Source organism: Vipera ursinii (assembly GCF_947247035.1).
Source record: "Vipera ursinii genome assembly, chromosome: 11".
NCBI lineage: Eukaryota > Metazoa > Chordata > Lepidosauria > Squamata > Viperidae > Vipera > Vipera ursinii.
The window spans coordinates 1,925,492-1,944,653 of record NC_139524.1 but is presented as its reverse complement, the minus strand read 5'-3'; the positions used below and the strand labels follow the sequence as shown (position 1 = coordinate 1,944,653).

Genomic DNA, 19,162 nt, shown 5'->3' with positions numbered 1-19,162 from the left:
TGGTGACTTATATTCGTCAAAGTTGGATAGGTGTTCTCTTACCATTTTCTTGCTTAATTTTTGTTTCTAGATTGTCTTTTGCAGTAGTTTTTTTGGTATGTTGTGCTATAATTTCTTTTTGTGTGAAGACTGACACAAAGTATGAAACAGCTCTGATTTCTCCCTGTTGCCTGTTATTTCCTTGCCATCTTCTCTCTTTAGTGGACCTACAATTTCCTTGACTTTTTTCTTGTTATTAATATGTTGAAAGAAACTTTTTTTTATTATCCTTGATTTGAGCCTTTGTTCTGAGCCTTTGCTTTCCTGATTTCATCTTTGCAGGTTCTGGCTGTCTGCTGATAATCAGCCTTAGTTATGTTCCCATTTTTTGTACTTGTCCTTTTTGTCTTTCAGTTTGTCTGAGAGAGCTTTGTGCAGCCATGCTGGTTTCTTTTTGAATTTGTTTTTCTTTTCAGTGGTATTGTGCTGGACTGGGCTTTTATGATCAGATTTTTCAGTTTCCCACGCTCCGTGGGTTGTTTTCCCCTTTAGGATTTTCATCCATGGAATCTTTCCTAGGGTCTCTCTGAGTTTGTTAAAATCAGCTCTTTTGAAGTTTAAAACTCTGGATGGATTATTTTCTAAATGTTTGTGTTTGGATTATATTGAATTTCAGCATGACAGGGTCACTTTTGCCCAAGGTTCTGGCAACTTCAACTCCCATTAATAACCTGAACTGCACTGCACTGATACTACTTTGATAGCTGAAAATGCAAATGATCTGCAAGGTCTAGTAAAGTCAGAAAGTGGGGGGGGGGGAAATAGGATCATGATTAAATATAAAGACAACTAGCAATCAGCATTTAGAATTCACAGTGAAGATATTGAGGTGGTAAATAGCTTATTGTCAGGTGCATAAACCAAGTGCGCATGTGAAGGTTCAATTTAGCTGATTTATTGCTAAGAGCCTATGCACAGGAATCTTCTCAATTAATGGTCAGCACCTGATAAGAGTCAACTGCATTCAAGAGGGGTTGGACTTAGTTTGCTTGTGCCCATGTAATGACTCTAAACGGATCCCTCTTTTCACTCTTGCCCTAGCTCTGCCACTCTCTCCTACACTTACACATTTTAGAATTAACCATTAAAGAAACCAGGAGCATAACCTGCAGAGGAGCACTTGGCCAAGTAGCCATGAATGCCTTGGAAGAGATACTCAGATGCTGTAGATACTCAGATCAGAATCACCCAGTTGGTGTCCCTATGGAAGCAAGACAGAGTATTGATATTTTTGAATTTTGCTGTTGGGAAGGACTCCTGAATATGCCATGGATAACCAAGAGAAGAAATAGATCAAATCAATTCAGAGTTCTAAATGCTAGTTTCTGACAAAAAACATTGTCAATCACACTCATGGGAACATGTGACTGCAAATGGCTATAAATGTGGTCCAGTTGCCAAGTGCCCAAAATGAGATCACATGACCTTAGAGGGGATGACAATTGGAACTTTGAATCTGTGCACATTGTACCTTTTTTTTTGGGGGGGGGGTGTCTGTTGTAATTTTGAATGATTGTAAGTTGAGGGCCAGCAGTATACCATGTTATGGGGGGGTTGAGAAATATCATACCTGACACCAGGGCTTCTTTTGTCATCGAACGCCCAGAACGGAGTTCCAGAACCTTTTTTGGACGGAACCTGGTAGGGTAGGCAAGGTAGGTTGTATGACGTGTGTGAATTCTGGCACCTTTTTTTTTTACAAAAAAGCACTGCCTGACACTAACTAGAAAATAAAATTCCATTTTGGAATTACAATAATGAATAAAGCAGAGCCAGTCTGGTGTAGTGATTAAGAACCTGTTCTAGTCCTTGAAAGCCATTTGACAAAGGGATAAAAAACATTTACCCTAAATCAGATCTAGCTTTTATCCTGGCCACTTTGGGAACTCGGATGGTCATTGTGTCTTGTAGGCCTGTAACTCAACAATCTGCAGTCTTCTTTATCTGGGATGAAAAACTCTGAGATTTAGTTCAAGAGAAGCATGCCATGCCTGATTAATTACCATTAAGTTCTGTTGGTTTTATTTCTGAACAAATAAGAATTTGTGGAATATGAAACTTGCTCCAACTCTCCCAAGCAAGTTCAGTGCCTGCAATGCTACACTGTAGTCACTAGATGGCAGTTGTGTGGTGTGCAATAAAATTAATGCACCATGTGATAGCAATTTGATTTTTCCTTTAAATGACACCATATTTTTTCCTATTAATGTTTCATTTTGCATAATTAGAACTTTGGAAGCTAATTAAAATAGATACCAGAAACCTCAATCAGCAACAAATTGTATACTTGTCAAAAGCCAACAGTTTGGCTTTTAATGTTTCGGAGATATGAATAGAATAGAATAGAGCTGGAAGGGACTTTGGAGGTCTTCTAGTCCAGCCCCCTGCTCAAGCAGGAGAACCTATACCATTTCAGACAAGTGACTGTCTAGCCTCTTCTTAAAAATCTCCAGTGATGGAGCGCCCACGATTTCTGGTGGCAAGCTGTTCCACTGGTTAATTGTCCTCACTGTCAGGAAGTTTCTCCTTAATTCCAGGTTGCTTCTCTCTTTGATCATTTTCCAACCATTGTTTCTTGTCCTGCCCTCTGGTGCTTTGGAGAATAATTTGACCCATTCTTCTTGGTGGCAGCCTCTCAAATACTGGAATATTGCTATCATGTCACCCCTATTTCTTCTTTTCCTTAGACTAGCCAAGCCCAAGTCCTGCAGATGTTCTTCATGTGTTTTAGTCTCCAGGCCTTTGATCATCTTAGTTGCTCTTCTCTGAACTTTTTCCAAGGTCTCAACATCTTTTTTGTGATATGGTGACCAAAACTGACTGCAGTATTCCAGGTGTGGCCTCACTAGGGCTTTGTAAAATGGTACTAGTACTTCTTGTGATCTTGATTCTATGCCTCTATTTATACAACCCAGGATTGTATTAGCTTTTTTGGCTGCTGCTGCACACGGCTGGCTCATGGTCAAGTGATCCTCCACTAGGACTCCAAGGTCCCTCTCACAGTTGCTCTTTTTGAGCCAGATCTCCCTCAGTCTGTACTTGTACCTTTGATTTTTTCTGCCTAAAAGTAAAACTTTACAAAAACAACTCACAGATATTTGGGTGCTCATTGAATAAGAATGAATGGGAAGGCCTCTCCAGTGAAACCTGCAAATGTGTTACTTCCAAGAGAGGCAAACTCTTATTGGTGTTTACAAAAAGGGTCAAAAAATTCAGATACTCCAACCATGTAATCAGAGCCCTGCCTTTTTCTAAAATTTAGATCCAGAAGCCATGGCACTTACCCAGTTTGATTTAGCTTTCCTGTTTTTTTTTTAATGGGAAGTTAGCATTGCATTATTGTTATTTCCCCGATGCTGTGATCTTAGCTACACCTCAAAAGCATCCTAGAGGGAATGACGCTAGAGGCCCCTGCACCCCAGTGTCTGGCTGGGAAAGTTGCCTACTTGCCCAGAAAGACGCACAAGAAAGGCCCAGAAAAATAAAGTTAGGACAATAAGGAGCATCCTAGTTCCTCTCTAGCTGCTTTGTGTCAGGCCTCATCAAACAGTTTAAGACTGGCAAACCCCAGGTAATTATTTCATCACCGTCAGAGTCATGCACAATAATTTGGAATGCTGGATCCTTCTCTATTCACCTACATTAATTCTACTGCATAATTCTGAAGGTCTGGGGTCTAGCCATCATAGTGCCCATTTATAAAAAGCATAGCTGTGAACTGTCTGCTAACTAGCAGTACATCAGCCTTCCAAGTCTAATACGTAAGTTCTCTGCTAAAGATCTCTACAGCCAATTGGCTGATTAGATCAACTTGGAGCAAGTGCTGGCTGGGAAAGCAGACTTTAGGGCAGGACCTTCTACCCTTGACCGTGCCTAAGGCTGCAATGTTGGGGCTGAGAAATACTCATTTAAAGGAGATTCTGCATTATTCATCACATTCATTGATTTTAGGCCTACATTTAATTTCATTTCCAGAACATTGTGGGATAAACTCATAAATTATCCTATGTTAATATATAACTTTTTATGAGCATTCCTGAGTAAAGGCTGACTGTAGTGCACAAGGCCATTATATTAAAAAAAATTCCAAACCAAAACACGAGACTGGCATATTTTGGGCCCCTTCTTGTGTAATTGGTCCTTTAACTTCCCATTAAAAATAACTAAGCATGACTCCTAAAATTAGTCAACAGGCATATTGCAGCCTTTCTTTACAGTATGTAATGCTTCCGTCATCCACTGTATTCAAAAGAGCCCTGAGTGCCTGAGCTGGGTTTTTTTATTCCCGAACAAACCTAGCATGGACATTTAGCCCATTAAAATGGCCAGATTATAAGGCAATAAAAATCTTTAAATATTTAGGCATGATTTTCTTCATAGACCCGCTAAATTCTTTACATGTAATACTGGTTGGAGGTCCAAGTTCTTATTTCCTTACAGACAACTATGGATTAAGATGGAAGGGACAATTCTGCAAAACCGCCATACTGTGATTTTGGGTCAGAGGGCTTCGTAGTGACTGCCTACAGGGAAGCACTTAACTGGGTTCGAGGAAAGCGCTCGAGATCCGAAAGTCCAACTGGGTCTCTCAGCTCTAGCCAGGAATCCTCCTGAGCCATCAGGCTCTTTTCTTTAGGCCAGCAGAATCACCATACAGGTCGTCCTTGACTTATGAGCATAATTGAGCCCAACATTTCTGCTGCTAAGCGAGACAGTTGTTAAGTGAGTTTTTCCTCATTTTATGACAGTTGTTAAGTGAATCACTGCAGTTCTTAAGGTAGTAACATGGTTGTTAAGTGAATCTGGCCTCCCCATGGACTTTGCTTGTCAGAAGGTGGCAAAAAGTGATCATGTGACCCCGGATGATGCAACCATCATAAATAGGAAGCCAGTTGCCAAGCGGCTGAATTTTGATCACGTGACCACAGGGATGCTGCAATGGTCATAAATGTGAAAAGTGGTCCTAAGTGCCGTCACCAAATGAACCGTTGTAAGTCGAGGACTGCCTGTACCACATAAGCACCCCTAAGCTCTGGAGGACAGCGAACACACTTTTAATGCATCCCCCACAGCAGTTCTTGAATGCCCACCCAAAACCTCTCACGTGCTAAGGCTGTGCCTTTGCAGAGAAGGGCCCGTGGAGGCCCTGAGACCTGCAAGCGCCAGCCCATCCCTCCTGCCTTAAGAAAGTACCCGGGCAATTCGGACAGGCACTACGTACCATTCCTGTCAAACCAGTCTGAGTCCATTGCTATGAACATGGACAAATTTTGTTACACTGCCTGTAAAACCTAACCCTGCATCAGTGACCTAATCATTAACCATTTCATTCTATAGGCTGATGAGTATTGCATTTGGGTCAGTAAACACAATACACACATGTATATATAACAGCCATTTTGTACACAAACCCACAACATGCTCTCCAAATACCAAATGTGCCCCAAGCCAAAGGAAGAAAGAGAGAGAGAGAAAGAGGTAAGAGAGAGAAAGAGGTAAGAGAGAGAGAAAGAGAGGTAAAAGAGAGAGAAAGAGGTAAGAGAGAGAGAGAAGAGGTAAGAGAGAGAGGTAAAAGAGAGCGAGAGAGGTGAGAGAGAGAGAAAGAGGTAAGAGAGAGAGAGGTAAGAGAGAGAGAGAGAAAGAGGTAAGAAACAGGTAAGAAAGAGAAGAGGTAAGAGAGAGAGGTAAAAGAGAGAGAAAGAGGTGTGTGTGAGAGAGAGAGGTAAGAGAGAAAGAGGTAAGAGAGAGACGTGAGAGAGAGAAAGAGGTAAGAGAGAGAGAGGTGAGACAGAGAGAAATAGGTAACAGAGAGAGAGAGAGAGAGAAAGGTAAGAGGCAAGAGAGAGAGAAAGAGATAAGAGAAATGTTTTAGTAGGGAGAGTCAAAAGATTACAGCCTACCACTACAGCAGTGCAATCATTACAAATGCCAGTTCTACCTTAAATTAACAAGTGCACAGGTGTAACCTCTGCTAACTTCAATTTGAGGGAAGGGATGGGAGCCAATGCCATTCTCTGGGTATGCATCTATCTGGAGTCTGAGGGGATCCTAACCCAGTATCTATATCCACCCGGTAATTATTTCCAATTGCCAAGTTGACCCAGATTTTTTGCTGATTAATTCTGGCTTTGGCAATTCTAACCTAAAGATATCCCCAATTTGGCCTTTAGAGGCCTCTCTTGGCTAGGATTTTCTCCTATGTGTGTCAGAAAAGGATGCCAAAGATACATCAAAGATAGGGGGAGTCTTCAGGTTAAAAGCAATTGGGACTGGAATTTCTGTCACTTGGTGATGCAGTCATAAATCATGATGTCACATGACTGCTTTGCTTAGTGAAGGCAACTCTGGCAGTCCTGGTTGCCATCCTAACCTGAGGATCCTCCAGATCATTGAGGAGGAAGAGGTAAGAGTGCCGGGCAAGCAGCCCATGGCCATCTAAGCAGAGGCTGCAGGTGGGCACTCTGGAGTGCAGGCAGAGGGTGTTGGGGGCGGAGGTTGCCCCAGGCAGGTGCTCCGGAGTACGGACAGAGCACGGAGGCCGCAGGTGGGTGCTGTGGGAATGTGCTATGGAGCACAGGAAGGCAGAGGAGCAGCGAGAGCAACCTCCGCCCAACTTCGCCACTGGCTTTGCTTCCCATGGATTACACCACCTGAGGCGGGTTCAAGGTCACTGTTCAATCCAGGTCCACTCAGAGGACGTCTGAGCTGGGGAAGGTTGTCTTCAGAGCATCGGTTCCTGAACGCTGATAGGAAGATAATTCCCAAGTTGCGAGTAAGAAAGCTCTTTCTGCATGCTTTCTGATCTACAAACACACAACTCAAAAGGGTCACCTGATAAACCTGGAAGACTGAGTGGGATTTGACTGCAGAGACGTGTTCTTTGCACACTCTTCCTTTCTCTTTCGGAATCACTCGGCCACTTCTTTCCCAAAGTCTCAAGGTGAACAATTCGACTTTAAAATACAAATCTGCCTTTGGTTCCAAAATCATGGCTCCACCTGATAAGGTCTCCTCTCCCCCCCCCCCATGGCTGGCTTTTCTGCCCTTTCCCTTGTTGCCCCTATCAGAGGGGCAGAACCTGAACACAGACTTGGTGCATCTCCCTGCCTCCCACCTCTCAGCAGCCCACCCCACCGTCTGTCCAGGGAAGGGTGGCTTTCCTGTGTGGCCTCCTTTTGAAGAAAGGGCAGAGGAAATGGGTTATGCTCACCAGCCAGCTCCAGGTGCCACAGCTGCAGCTGCCATCCCTCTGGTGCTCTCCATCACCCCATCATCACCTTACCCACCATCCATCAGTGTAGCCCACCCCAAACCCCTTCCCCAACCCTAGGAAATGCAGAGATCCAGCAGTGGTCCAGAAAGAGAAGCGCCTGTTGGAGTCCTCGGGAGCGGCGCGAGTGGGCTGAACTGCCTAAAGGGCGGAGGAAGAGGAGAGGCCGAGAAGGTCTCGGGGCCTTTGGGGAGCCCTCAAGCCGCAGCCTGTAAGCCAGACCCTCTGAACCGGCTCGGCAGCCTCCAAAGGAGAGCGGGTCAGGGTAGCTCTACCCCGGGACTGTCCCCGGGCCCTTCCACCCGGCCTCTGGGGCGCCGCTCCTTTGGATTCAGCGTGGGGATCAGCGGCGCGGAGAAGCGGGCGAGGTCTCGATCGGAGGTCCCGACCCGGAGAGGCGGGGGGGGTCTGCCTTGGCTCGGGGTGGGGGCGGGAGTGCCTGGCGGGTCCCCCAGGCTTGCGCTGAGGCTGCGTCCTCCCCGCCGGCGCCCTCTCCATCCGGGCGCTTCTTCGGGGCTCGGCGGAACACTTTCGTCCCCCCAGGGAGCGCTGGTTTCGGCCTGCGGCGAAAGGCCGGTCCGGCTCCCGGGCGCGCCGAGGCGACCGGCTCACAGTCGGGGCTTCTTTCAAAGTCGGTTTTTATTAAAACGAAACTGGGGAGGGTCCATGAACCACCTGACAGCAGGCTGGAATTTTCTCGGGGTGAGACCCCCCCCCGCTCCGAGGGGTGGGCTGAGCCTGTGGGGTCCCTTCGGGAGCCGCCCAAGGCCGGCTGGGGCCCGTGGCCGCCCCGCCTTTAAAGTGCTGTGCTGCATCAACCGTCTACGGGGGGGGGGGGGGGGGACCGGGCGCCGCCAACGGAGCCCGAAAGGAATCGATTAAAACAACTCGGCCGAGGTTGGAGCGCGAGAGAGGAAGGAGGGGAACCGCAGCTACGCCGCGAGCCATTGCACGTCGCCCCTCGGAGAGGAGCCCCAGCGAGCCCTCCCCGACCCCCAGCTCCGAGCCGGGGCGGGAGCGACCACGGCGCAGCAGGCGGGGAAGCGGAAGCGGGGGGGAGGGGAGAGAGAGACCCGCCGGGCCCTGAGAGCCGGCTGGATCTGCCCCTCGGCCCGGCCCGGCCCTTCGGCAGTCTTGTTCGCCTTCAAGGTCCCGACCCAATCCGGCGCAACTTCTATTTACAAGACCGGGAAGAAGTCACTCTGAAGGCGCTTTTCCTGGGTCTATTTACACGAGTCTCTGCTGGATTCGGACAGGCCTCGAGCCTCGCTGGCGCCCCTCCCCGTCCAAGGTATCTCCGGGGGGCGGGATGGAGGTCCTCACTGGGGCAACAAGGGGGGTTTGAAAGAGCAGTTGCCAGCGCAGTGGCGAGGAGTCAGCATCTTGCAGGAAAAGTGGTGCAGCGCGTCGTGGGCCTCTGCGAGGGAAGCGAGAGAAGAGGGTCCGTCACTCCCGGCGGCGCGGCGTCCGCCCCCGGCCCAGCAAAGGACTCTCCCTCGCCCCTGCCCGCCTCCCCGCTCCCTTCCCCGGAACAGTCGCTCCCCAGACCAAGCCCCCTCCAACCGAGGTCGAGTGCCGGCAGTACCGGGATGTCGGCTCCCGCCCATGCTGCGCCTCCTCGGGGCGGCCCATCCAGGGACTGACGAGCTCTGCTTCCAGATCAGCCAAATGCAGGGGTGTCTCGAGGCTGTGGCCCAAAACGCCAAGACGATTGTTTTGGCCGTATCCTGCGGACACCCCGCAACTTCTGAGCCGGGCATAATTTTCCCTATAATGGGATTAGTCCAGAGCTGGGCCAAACATTCTCCCAGAAGACAATTCCTAAGCGTCGCCTCTCCAAACAAGGGGCTGCGGGAGGTGTACAAAGGGCGGCCAGGCCTGTTGCGTTTTGCCCCGGTGGATTCCAAGGGGAGTAAACTCAGCCACAGGCCGGGTTAAGGAACCAGAAGCGCTGGCTTCACCTCTCAGGCCAAGAGGGGCAAATCCAGTGTGGGCCCCAAAGCGAATGGGATCCAGTCGGACTTCCATCCCCGCATCAGATCGGACAACTTTTCTGGGAGGGGGGAGAGATTTGGTAACTGGTCTCCTCCCGAAATCTGGCAGTGTTTCTGCGTAAGAGGCTTAAGCAGGTCAGTAAAGGAGAATATTCGTAGCTCAGGGTTGAAATGAGGGGTCCTCGCTGCTCCTGCGGTTGAGAGTCCATGACCCAACCAGACCACCAGCGCTGGTGCTTAAGCAGGCAAGTTAAGGGGCCAGCAGGGGCGACAGGCTAGAGGCGGCCAGCCTCACTCCCGCCCAGGGCCGGTTGCTTGCGCCAGAGGGCGCGGATATCTCAGCTCTCCGTTCGGCCACTTCGCTGGGCTGGGAGGGCCGGGAACGGTTCCTGCCAGTTTCCTCGCGCCCTGCACGGCTACGGAGCCGCGCTCGCGTCCGACTCCCCACGGCGCTGCCCCCTGGCTAAAGCTCCCACCCACCTTTGAGCTTCTGCTGAATGGCGTAGCGGGCCTTCCGTTCCTGGTCGAGCTCGTTGCACAGGGTATCTGCGGAGGACAGAAGGAGCTCGGGCGGGCCGGCAAGGGAGCGGCCTCTCGGTGCGCCCCCCGCCCCAGGGCCCCTCCCCCCGCCGGACTGACTGCGAAGCCCGCAGCCCTTGCTCACCGCGCACGATCTGCAGCTGCTGCACCATCTCCTCCCGGTAGGCCAGCTCCCGCTTCATCTGGTCCTGGAAGTTGTCTGCGGGCAGCGAGGAGGGAGGGGCTGTCGGAAAGAGGCCGCGGGCAGCCCCGCCGCCGCAGGCTGGGCCGAGGGAGGCCCCCGGCCGAGCTCCGCCCGCTGCGAGTCGCGTTCATCCACACGCGCGACCGGCGGCCTCTCCCGCCCCCGACGGTCCAGCAGGCCTCCCTTCCCCGCCGCCCTCCCACCGCAGCCTTCGCGGAGCCTTCCCGGCCGGGGCCCGCTGGAGAGACCGAGCACTTCCTGGCGGAAAGTTTAGCGCCTCCCTCAGCCAGCGCCCCTCCAGGCCGTCGAAAGGAAGCCCGGCCGAGCTCGAGGCCGCCAGCCCCCAGTCCTCCTGGGGGGCGCTCTGCCTTTGGCCAGGAGCCCCCCCGCCCCGCGTCCCTACTTGTCTTGGAGGGCAAGGGGGAAACGGAGGGGGGGGCAAAGGGGCGTCGGGTGGTTCGGCTCCAAAGCAAGCACAACGGGTAGCCAAGATGCTTGAACTGGCTAGGATCCCATTTTCTTGATGGCGCAGCTCAGGACATCCTAACCAAACTAACCAGGTTCGCTTAGCCCGGGGCTAAACCCGCGCTAGACTGGCCCGGCCCTGCGGTGCTGGTCGTCCAGGTGGGGGAGAGGCCCTCCGCCTCCGCGGGGGAGGGATCGAGTTTCCTCTTGCTCCCCGCTCTTCGTTGCCCGGGCCTTCGCCCAGGAAACAGGCGGGGGACAAGGAAGCGCAGGCCTTCCCGCCTCCGGGGTTTCCTCCCCTGCGCCCCCTCGCAACCTGGCAGCCGGGACCGGCGCCACCCAGCGCAGGGTGAGGAGCCACTAGGGAAAAGCCTAAGGCGGGGCAGCGTCTTCTGGACGGACCGCGAGAGGGGGAGGCGGAAGGTACCTTTGAGACTTTGGAATTCCCGTTCCAATTTCTTCCTGAGATCCATCTGCTCCAGGAGGAGTCTCTGCAGCTCGTCTGTTGGCGGAGGGGGGAAAGGAGGAATAATGGCAGTGGGAGGGGGGAACAGGATTAAGGAGATCTGCTAAGGGATCCCTGAAATAGAGGCCTCTTTCCATGGGGGAGGCAGTGAATGCCTCATCTCCAATTAAAGGGGAAATATAATTTTCACTTGCCTATAGAGGTGCATCTTGACATCTATTTATTTGCACATACACAGGCGCAACACACCCACCCAGCTGATCTCGAAAAGACGAGCAAGGATAGAAGGATTTAGGCAAGGATGGGAGACCACCTGTAAATGCTAGAGCTGTAGACTAGATTATAATTAAAGAGGGGATATTCCCCCCCCCAAGCAGTGTCTGGTCCCTTCCAAATGGTTGAAACTACCAAGCGTCCAGATGTGTTGGAGAGGGACTTTTGCTTATGATGACCTCTGTGGAGTATAGCTCGTTCTTCCTGGGCGCTCTGGGGGGTTCCTTTTAAACCTGAACTGTATTCCAGGAAGAAGTAACTGAACAGGTCTGGCACTCATCTGCACCTGGTAGGACGATCCTAGCCCAGGGCTCCCAAGGCTGTCTCCTCCAGACGTTCATTATTATAACATGGATAACCTCCTCCGCCATGTAGGCTCCGAAAAGGGCATTTCCATAACGCCTGAATTGCCAACTTCCCAACAGCTCTGGAGCTGCTACAGCAGGTGGGGCGAACCATCCCAAAGTGCCTCCTGAGAACCGCTGCAAAGCCAACTTGCAGTCTATGTCCGGGTGGAAAACCTTTTGCGTCCTGCTCTGAGACTTGCAAAACACACACACAGCCCTTTCCCTACCTCCTTTTCTCAGAGCTGGCCTCCACCCTTAAATTGCCAAGCCCCAGAGCGGTGGAAATGCCAAAATCCATTAAAAGTAAACTCTCTTGACTTCAATCCAGCTTGTGATGACTTCAGGGACATATCCCAGCTATGGAAGTCGTCTTGTGGGGCGTTTCGTTGAGATCCTAAATTTCACAGATCTCCTGGTGGTCTTCTATCCAAAGCCTGAGCCTGCTTAGCTTTTTGAGGCCAGAAGCCAAGAGCCAACAGAAAGCGACCCAACCGAGATGCGGAGTAGAGACCTGGATTAAGCCTGCCATTGAGGCGGACAAACGGAAGCCGCAGCCTCCTCCAGGACAACGGACGTCCTGCCGGTTCCTCGGCGCAAAAAAGCCCTCAGTGCGTAGAGCAGGGACAGAAGCAGGGTTAACCTGCTGAAGGCCGCATAAAAAAGCGGAACTGCGCCAAATCCTTTGGAAACGTTTCTCCCTCCGCCCTCTGATTCGGAAGGTGCAGCCCAGGCTTGGGGGGGGGGGGAAACTGCTTCCCTCTTTCCCTTCCTGACTGGCGCACCCGAGGGCCGCCTTCATCCCGAATCCCGACGCCCCTACCTCTTGCCAGAGCGCCCAGGTCCTTCTCTCCCAGCTGAGTCCCAGGGACGTCGAGGAGGGTCACTTCCTCGCCTAGAAGAAAGGAGAGAAATCCCGAAATTCGGTCCCGCCCGGGGCCCCTTTTCCGCTCCCCCCCCCCCGCGAGGGACAAAACCGCTTTAGCCGGGAAGAGGAGCTCCCGGAGGGAGGAGGTCCCGGGCGGCGCTTTCGAACGGTTCCCTTTGCCTCCCCAGGGTTCAGACTGGGGAATCCTTGTAGGAAGGCGATAGTTTCACGTGAAAGCTAGCATGGGTCCATTCACGTGTGGATAGGCTGTTTAGCCTAGGTCTCTCCACCCCCCACCCCCTCCCCACCCAAACAGCCTAATGACTCCTGGAGAACCGAATTCTGCCTTTAATTTATTTTGTTTACTCTTCCTCGACTTTGCATAGTTTACGCTAATAGGTACTAACTTCGAATGTTTCGTTTTGCTGGATCCTATTAAAGGAATTTTATCCTTTCTCTTGTGCGTGCGTGTGTGTGTTTTCGTTTGTTGGGCTTTAAATAACTGCCATTTGGCACGAGGAAGCAGGATAAACGAGGAAACTATTCTGGATTCTAGAACCATCCTCACGAGCCGCAGATTCAGTGACACCTGTCAGAACAAATCACCCCTTATCCTATTTCAGCTCCCTGCCCGCCCCGCCCTCCCGCCAGTCTTTCGAAATCTGCTGCGGGACCGCGGTTTTCCCTTCTTCCGCGAACCGACGGGAGGAGGCGCCGGCGGAGGGCAATCCGGCAAGAGCGCTACCAAGGAGACCCCTTCGGACAACTCTTCCTAGGGATGGCTCAGCGCGCATCCTGGACGTCTGTACTGTACAGGAAGAGCGGGACTTGCTCGACCAGGGAAGCTCCAGAAGGGCCCGGCGGCAGCAAAGGCGGCCGACCAAGACCCCCCCCCCCCCCGCCGCCGCCGCCCCTGGCCAGAGCAGACAAACCGGCTTCCGTCGAGGAGGGCTGCTGCTGCTGCTGCTGCTGCTGCGGAGACAACCCGACTCGAGCCGTCGAAGGTGGGAGATCAATAGCGCCAAGGCCGCTGCTGCCCTCAACATGGCCCGGGTGCGGGCACGAAACTGGGCCGCCGGAAGGATAAAGCAGCGAGGAGGGTGCCAGGCGGACCGTCCCCGAGAGCCGCTTTCAGTCACCTGATTTGACTCAGCAGAACCTCCCCCCCCCGCCTTCCCCGCCCCCGCTGAATCGAAATGGAGGGTGGCAGACGGTGCCTAAGGGTTGAGCCTCTACAGGACGAATCCCTGCAGTTCTCTCCCTCCCTCGCCCCGTCTCTCGGCCACCGAAAGGCCAAACGCAGGGCCTTGTTGCCTTAAAGCCCCGGGGAATACGCTTGCGAGCAGCGCTTCGATCCAGGGAATTTAAACGGTCAATAGGACGATTCCGATACTGTGATAGATACTACATCTCCCATCATTTCCCCGACAGCGTGGTCAATGGAACTGGCAGTCCTTTAATAACCTCAGGAGCCCCCACACCCCCCACCCCTTTTCCACGCACGCTGTTACGCGCCCTTAAGCAGAGTTCCTCCCCGCCCTCTGGCCGGAACACGGGTGTCAGACTGCAGGAAAGGTTCCGCGGCCGCTTGTGTGGGGGGGCTGCTTCGGGGTCCCGACATCCGCCGGCTGAATTCAAAGGGCCCGCTGGTCTGCTTAGCTGCACCGCGTTTTCTATTGTCAATTAACGCCGTTTGCTGGCTGCAGTCCGCGGCGCGTTTGCCACAATACCTGACAAACGTTGTTAGCCTGGCCCGCTAGTCCCGCCTTGGCTGCTCTCTTCGGCGTTTCTGCCCGCCCCTTCGGTGTCAATCTGGTATTCTGTAAAGGCAGCCCGCCCCCCCCCGCCCCCATCAAGGGCCGACCGGGACCCGAGCCTTTTACCTCGCTCGGCGTGAGTCGGGCTGGGCTGCGAGGCGCTTCTTTGCCTTGGCGAGGTTTTCCTGGCCTCCAGGTCCTCTGCGGCCGAGTGATTGTCTTCGGGGTCTTCGAACCAAGGAAGCGGTTTTCAGGATATGGAGCTCGCCCGGAGCCCGCCTCAGCTACCGCATTTCGGCCGAGTCCTTACCGCTGCCCCGGGAAGGAGCTCGCCGCCGTTCCAGGAACCGTTAACTTCCCTGGCCCGCCTCGCCCGCCTCCCCATAAGCCACGCCAGGCCGCAAGCCTGGCCCGAAGAGATGTGAGCGGTTGGGGAACTCGGGGCAAGGTCCGGGCCCTGGGGGCGATCCCCCCCCTTAAAATAAAGGCAAAGGAAAGAAGAACCAGAATCAAGAAAATCTCATCGGCCACGGCCGGGGCCCTAGGCCCGAGAGACCCTCGCTTCCGGAGGAGGCCAACTCTGGCGGGAAGCCCGTTGAGGGCGAAAGGGCCCTTGGAAGAGGTCTGGGGTCCGGACTTGGGGCCGGGGGCTTCCCTTAGTCACCCCGTTTTTCCTCTCCAGCCCCGCACCGAGGTATCCTTCTTGCGGCTTATTCGTACCGTTTTTCTCTGGGGCGCAGGGATAGGGAGTGATGGTTGGGCCCAGGGAGACGCCGTCTGTGAGCGCTTGCGGACAGTGGTCTCTCCCCGAAGGATAAGCCTGCAAAGGAAAAGGCAGAAAGAGTTTGGCTCGACGCGCGATTTACTGACCATCAGAATTTAGCTTTGCTTGGAACTCCGGCGCAGGAAATCCCACCGTGGCCAAGAATCCAGGAACACAATAAAACGAATTCATACTCCACTGCTCAAAGAGAGGCCAAATTGGAGACCACTTGCTCTTCCGCTGTGCCTCGGAGCCATTTTCCGTAATTCAGCGGGAAGAAAAACCCACCGACGTTTAATTTATTGTCCTTCTAGGAAGGGGGATTAGCCCAGGAAATGCCCGTCTTAATTATACTGTTGGTGCTCCAGAAAAAAAAAGGATCTTTCCCCAGTTCAAAAGAACTCTCCACCAAAGAGAGCTCCTTTAGCATTAAAAGTCCCCCTCCCCTGGCCGTGACCACCACTACCGACCCCAGTAATCGTATTTCGATCCGCTTCAAGGTAAGATCCGGTTTAGACTCTCTTCCTCTTAGTTCTACAGATCTGACTCCAAACTTCCCGTGTCCAAAGGCGAACAGCGAGAAATTCCATGGTCATAGAAATTTTCGAGGCTGATGGGCTTCTGGACAGAGGCTAGGATAGCTACGCTTTGGGTCCCAACCATCCAAAGATGGCCAGAACGGAGAAAGAGCCCTCGTTCAGCTGGAGGCAAGACCTTTCATACACCCACATCCCCATCCTGGATGAAGGCCCCAAAGTGAGAGTCCAGGGGCTTTTTAACGCCCCGATTTGTTTGTCTGAGCTGCAAAAACAAACAAAAAAACCCCAATGGATCGGGCGCTGCTCTCGCCCTCCGCTCCTGAGCCTACTTAGGTGCGTCTACTTATTCTCCTCCTTCGGCTACTCCTCGCCTAACTCTCTCGTAGGCTTTGGAACCGGTCCCCAGCAGACCCCCGCCCCTCCCTCACATTTGCCAGACAAATTCACCTCCATTGCTTTGCCTCGCCGTTTCAGTGCAGGGCGACTAAACGCAGCTGCATTTTAAACAGCGGCTATGCGGGGAGCCGGTTGGCTGCGAGGTCTCCCCCGGGTGAGCGCACGACGGCCCTCTTTCCCTGCCCCCACCCCAGATTCCCGAGGCCAGCTTGGGCTGGAGCTGTTCGGGGTGCTGAAACGCCGCTCCGCCATGGAAAGGTAGAAGAAAGTCATCACTTCGGCAGGGCTTGGGGGCAGTCGCCCCCGGCGGGGTGGATTCTCATTCGGCTGCTGGAGAATTTGCCTCACACCCCAGCTAGAAAACCAGTCTGGTGTGGTGGTTAAGGCACCAGGCTGCAAACCAGGAGGCCATGAGTTCTAGTCCTGCCTTGGTCTGGGCCAGTCACTCTCTCTCAGCCCCACGAAGGAGATAATGGCAAATAGTTATCTAAAAAATAGCTAAGAAAACTGCAGGGATTTCTCCAAGCGGTGCCAGAAGTCAACACTGATTCGACACACATACAACCTATTCTGGACCAGCAGGTATAGTGGGCTCCAAGAGGGCTGTCCCGTGTGATTTCGGCCTGGTGTCTCAACCCAGCCAAAGGAGAAGCCTCTTTCTCTCCAAAGTGAAGTGAAGGCAAAATAGGCGCCTCCGCCGGCCCCTTCCCACTGCCTCGGTCCAAGTATTACCGCCCTCCGCTAACTGCTTTGAGGCTTTCTCCCCGCCCGCAACCGCCCTTTGCAGAGCCTCCACGACTCCCCTTTCAAAGCGCCCCGTTTCAGCGGATGCCCATCCGCCTGTAGCCCGGTCGCCCGGCCCGCTCCCTCGCCTGACTCGGGCGGAGGAGGGAGAGGGCCTGCCTTTTCACCCTTCCCCTCCAGCCGCCCCACCTACCTCGTAGCCAGCCCGGGTGCTGGTCCTCTCCGAGGGACTCTCCTCCGGTTCCGCCGCCTTCTCCGCCGTTGCCAGGCCTGCTCCCGGGGCTGCTGCAAGAGACTCGTCCGCCGCGGGCAAGAGCAGCGGCGGCGGCGGCGGCGGCGGCGGCGGCGGGGACGGCTGCGCGTCTCTCCCAGGCGCCTCGTCCTCTTCGTCGTCGTCGTCGTCCTCCGCGAAGCGGTTCGTCTCCACATCCACCTCCGGCTCCCCCGCCGTCTCGTTCCCGGGCGAGAGGGAGCGGTAGCTGGAGCTGCCCTCGCTGAGGAAGTCCGGGGAGAGGTAGCCCGGGCAGCCCCGCGGGCCGGCGTAGACTTCCCTGGTCCCGTAGAGCTTGGCGATGCTCTCGGCGTCTTTCACCACCGGGCGGAAGGCCGAGAGGTAGCTGCCCTTCCTGGGGAGCGGCAGGGGCGCCAGCAGGGCCTCGTCGCCGGAGCGCTCCTCCTCCCCGAGGGCCGCAGTGGCTCTGGAGAGGGCGCTGGGGCAGCGCTCGCCCTCGGCGCCGCCGCAGCCCTCCTGCGGGGTGGCGCTGCTCCGCTCGCTGCCGGACGGCTCCGAGCCCTCCAGGTCCACGTGGCCGCGCAGTCCCAGCGGTTCGGCGGCCGCTGCCGCGGCGGCGGCGGCGGCTGCGACCACCACGGCGGTGGCGGCCGCTTTGGCTTGGCTCTGGGCGGGATAGGGCGGCACCGGGAGGCTCCCGGAGGCCGGCCAGAACATGGGGAAAGAGGGGTAGACGCCGCCCTCTTTGGCGGCAGCGCTGGGTTGCTGGGGCGGCGGCGGCGGCGGCTGGGGCGGCGGGTGCGGCGGCCCCCAGAACAGGCCCTGCGTCAGGGCGCCTGCCTTGGCGGGGTCGCCGCCGCCGCCGGCCCCGCCCAGGGAGTCCTCCTGCTTCTTGGGGCACAAGCCGAACGCGGCGGCGGGGAAGCCGTAGGGCGGCGGGAAGAGCGGCGGGGGCAGCTTCTGCAGCATCCCGAAGCCTTTGCTGGGCACCGGGATGACCGGGTAGCTTCGTACCGCGGCCGCGGCCGGGCCGTGCGCCCCCGCGGGCAAGCCCAGCCCTCCGCGCTCCGTCCCGGGGGGCTCGTCGGCCACGCCGCTGCAGCGCAGGCTCTTGTGCACCGGGGCCAGGTCGGCCGGGGCGGGCGGCGGCGGGTGCAGCGCGCTCTTGGTCGCGGAGGAGCCGCCCCCGCCGCCCTGCAGGGAGAAGGTCCGCTTGCGGGTGCCGCCGTTGAACATGGCCTTGACGTCCTCCCAGGCGTGGCTGAGATCCTCGGCGGCCCCCTTGTCGCTGAGCTTGAGGTGGCGGCGCCAGGAGTTGAAGTTGGCGGCGTCGGGCTGCGTGTACTTGGCGTCGGGCGTGCGGTGCGAGTGGAAGATGAACTTGTTGGGCGAGAAGTACATGCTGCAGTAGCTGCACTTGATGCACTTGGCGCGCGAGCTGTTGTAGCGCGCGGGGATGAAGCTGCCGCGCGAGCCCCACGCGCACTCGTGCACCACGTCGAAGGCGAAGTTCTCGGGCAGCTTGGGCGGCTTGTGCTCGCCCAGGAAAGACTTGCAGAGCCGCTCGGCCTCGCGCTTGGTGATCATGCCGCAGCGGCGCGAGGAGATGGGCATGGCGCCGGCCCGTCGCAGGATCTCCAGCTGCACCGGTGTGCACTGCACGCAGGTGATGCCCAGCGCCACCCGACGGTTGTGGATCTCATTGTAGCTGTAGTTCTTGAGCAGCGTGTTGGAGATCTGGGCCAGGCAGAGGCGCTCCTGCCCGTCGATGACCAGCGAGACGATGGGGACGCCGTAGAGCGAGGTCTCCCCGACCTGGTTGGGCTTCAGAGGGCTGGAGCCGGCGTAGGGCTGCAGCTCCTGCTTGGAGTGAGGGGAGGACGAGGAAGAGGACGAAGCTGAGGACGAGGAAGAGGAGGAGGAGGAGCCAGATTCGCGCCCCACTCCCAGCTGACTGGCGGAGGCCAGCGGCTCCATCTCTGCCGGGCGGCCAGACCCCTGCAAAGAAGGAGGAAGCGGGAGATGCGCTGAGCGAGGCCCCGGTCAGCTGGACGACGGGACCCGGGGGCGGCTGGACTGAAGCTGAGCCGACGCCGACATCCTGGGCCGGGGCGGGGACCGGGCCTGCCGCCCACGTTCAGCGGGAGGGCCCCTGTCGCAGCCCAGGCCGCCCCCTCCCCGGGGGTCTCCCTCGGAAGCTCTCTGGGCGGAGGCGGGGGAACGCCTGCGCCCGCCTGAACGGAGCCTCGCGGCCAAGTTCCTTTGGGAAGCCGCTTGAGAGCCCAACA

At 55.4% G+C, this 19,162-nt stretch overlaps 1 protein-coding gene across 1 annotated transcript; it reads right to left on the bottom strand.

Moving 5' to 3' along the window:
• Window positions 1–8,420: 8,420 nt before the first annotated feature.
• Window positions 8,421–18,851, bottom strand: SKOR1 (SKI family transcriptional corepressor 1; the record flags this gene model as incomplete). Its single annotated transcript, XM_083371728.1, has 10 exons — window positions 8,421–8,726; window positions 9,784–9,849; window positions 9,968–10,042; window positions 10,920–10,994; window positions 12,399–12,470; window positions 13,376–13,510; window positions 14,327–14,428; window positions 14,780–15,020; window positions 16,088–16,228; window positions 16,836–18,851. 10 exons carry the CDS (start codon window positions 18,849–18,851, stop codon window positions 8,629–8,631), a joined length of 3,021 nt encoding a protein of 1,006 aa, XP_083227854.1. The 3' UTR covers window positions 8,421–8,628.
• Between the last annotated feature and the right edge of the window lie 311 nt (window positions 18,852–19,162).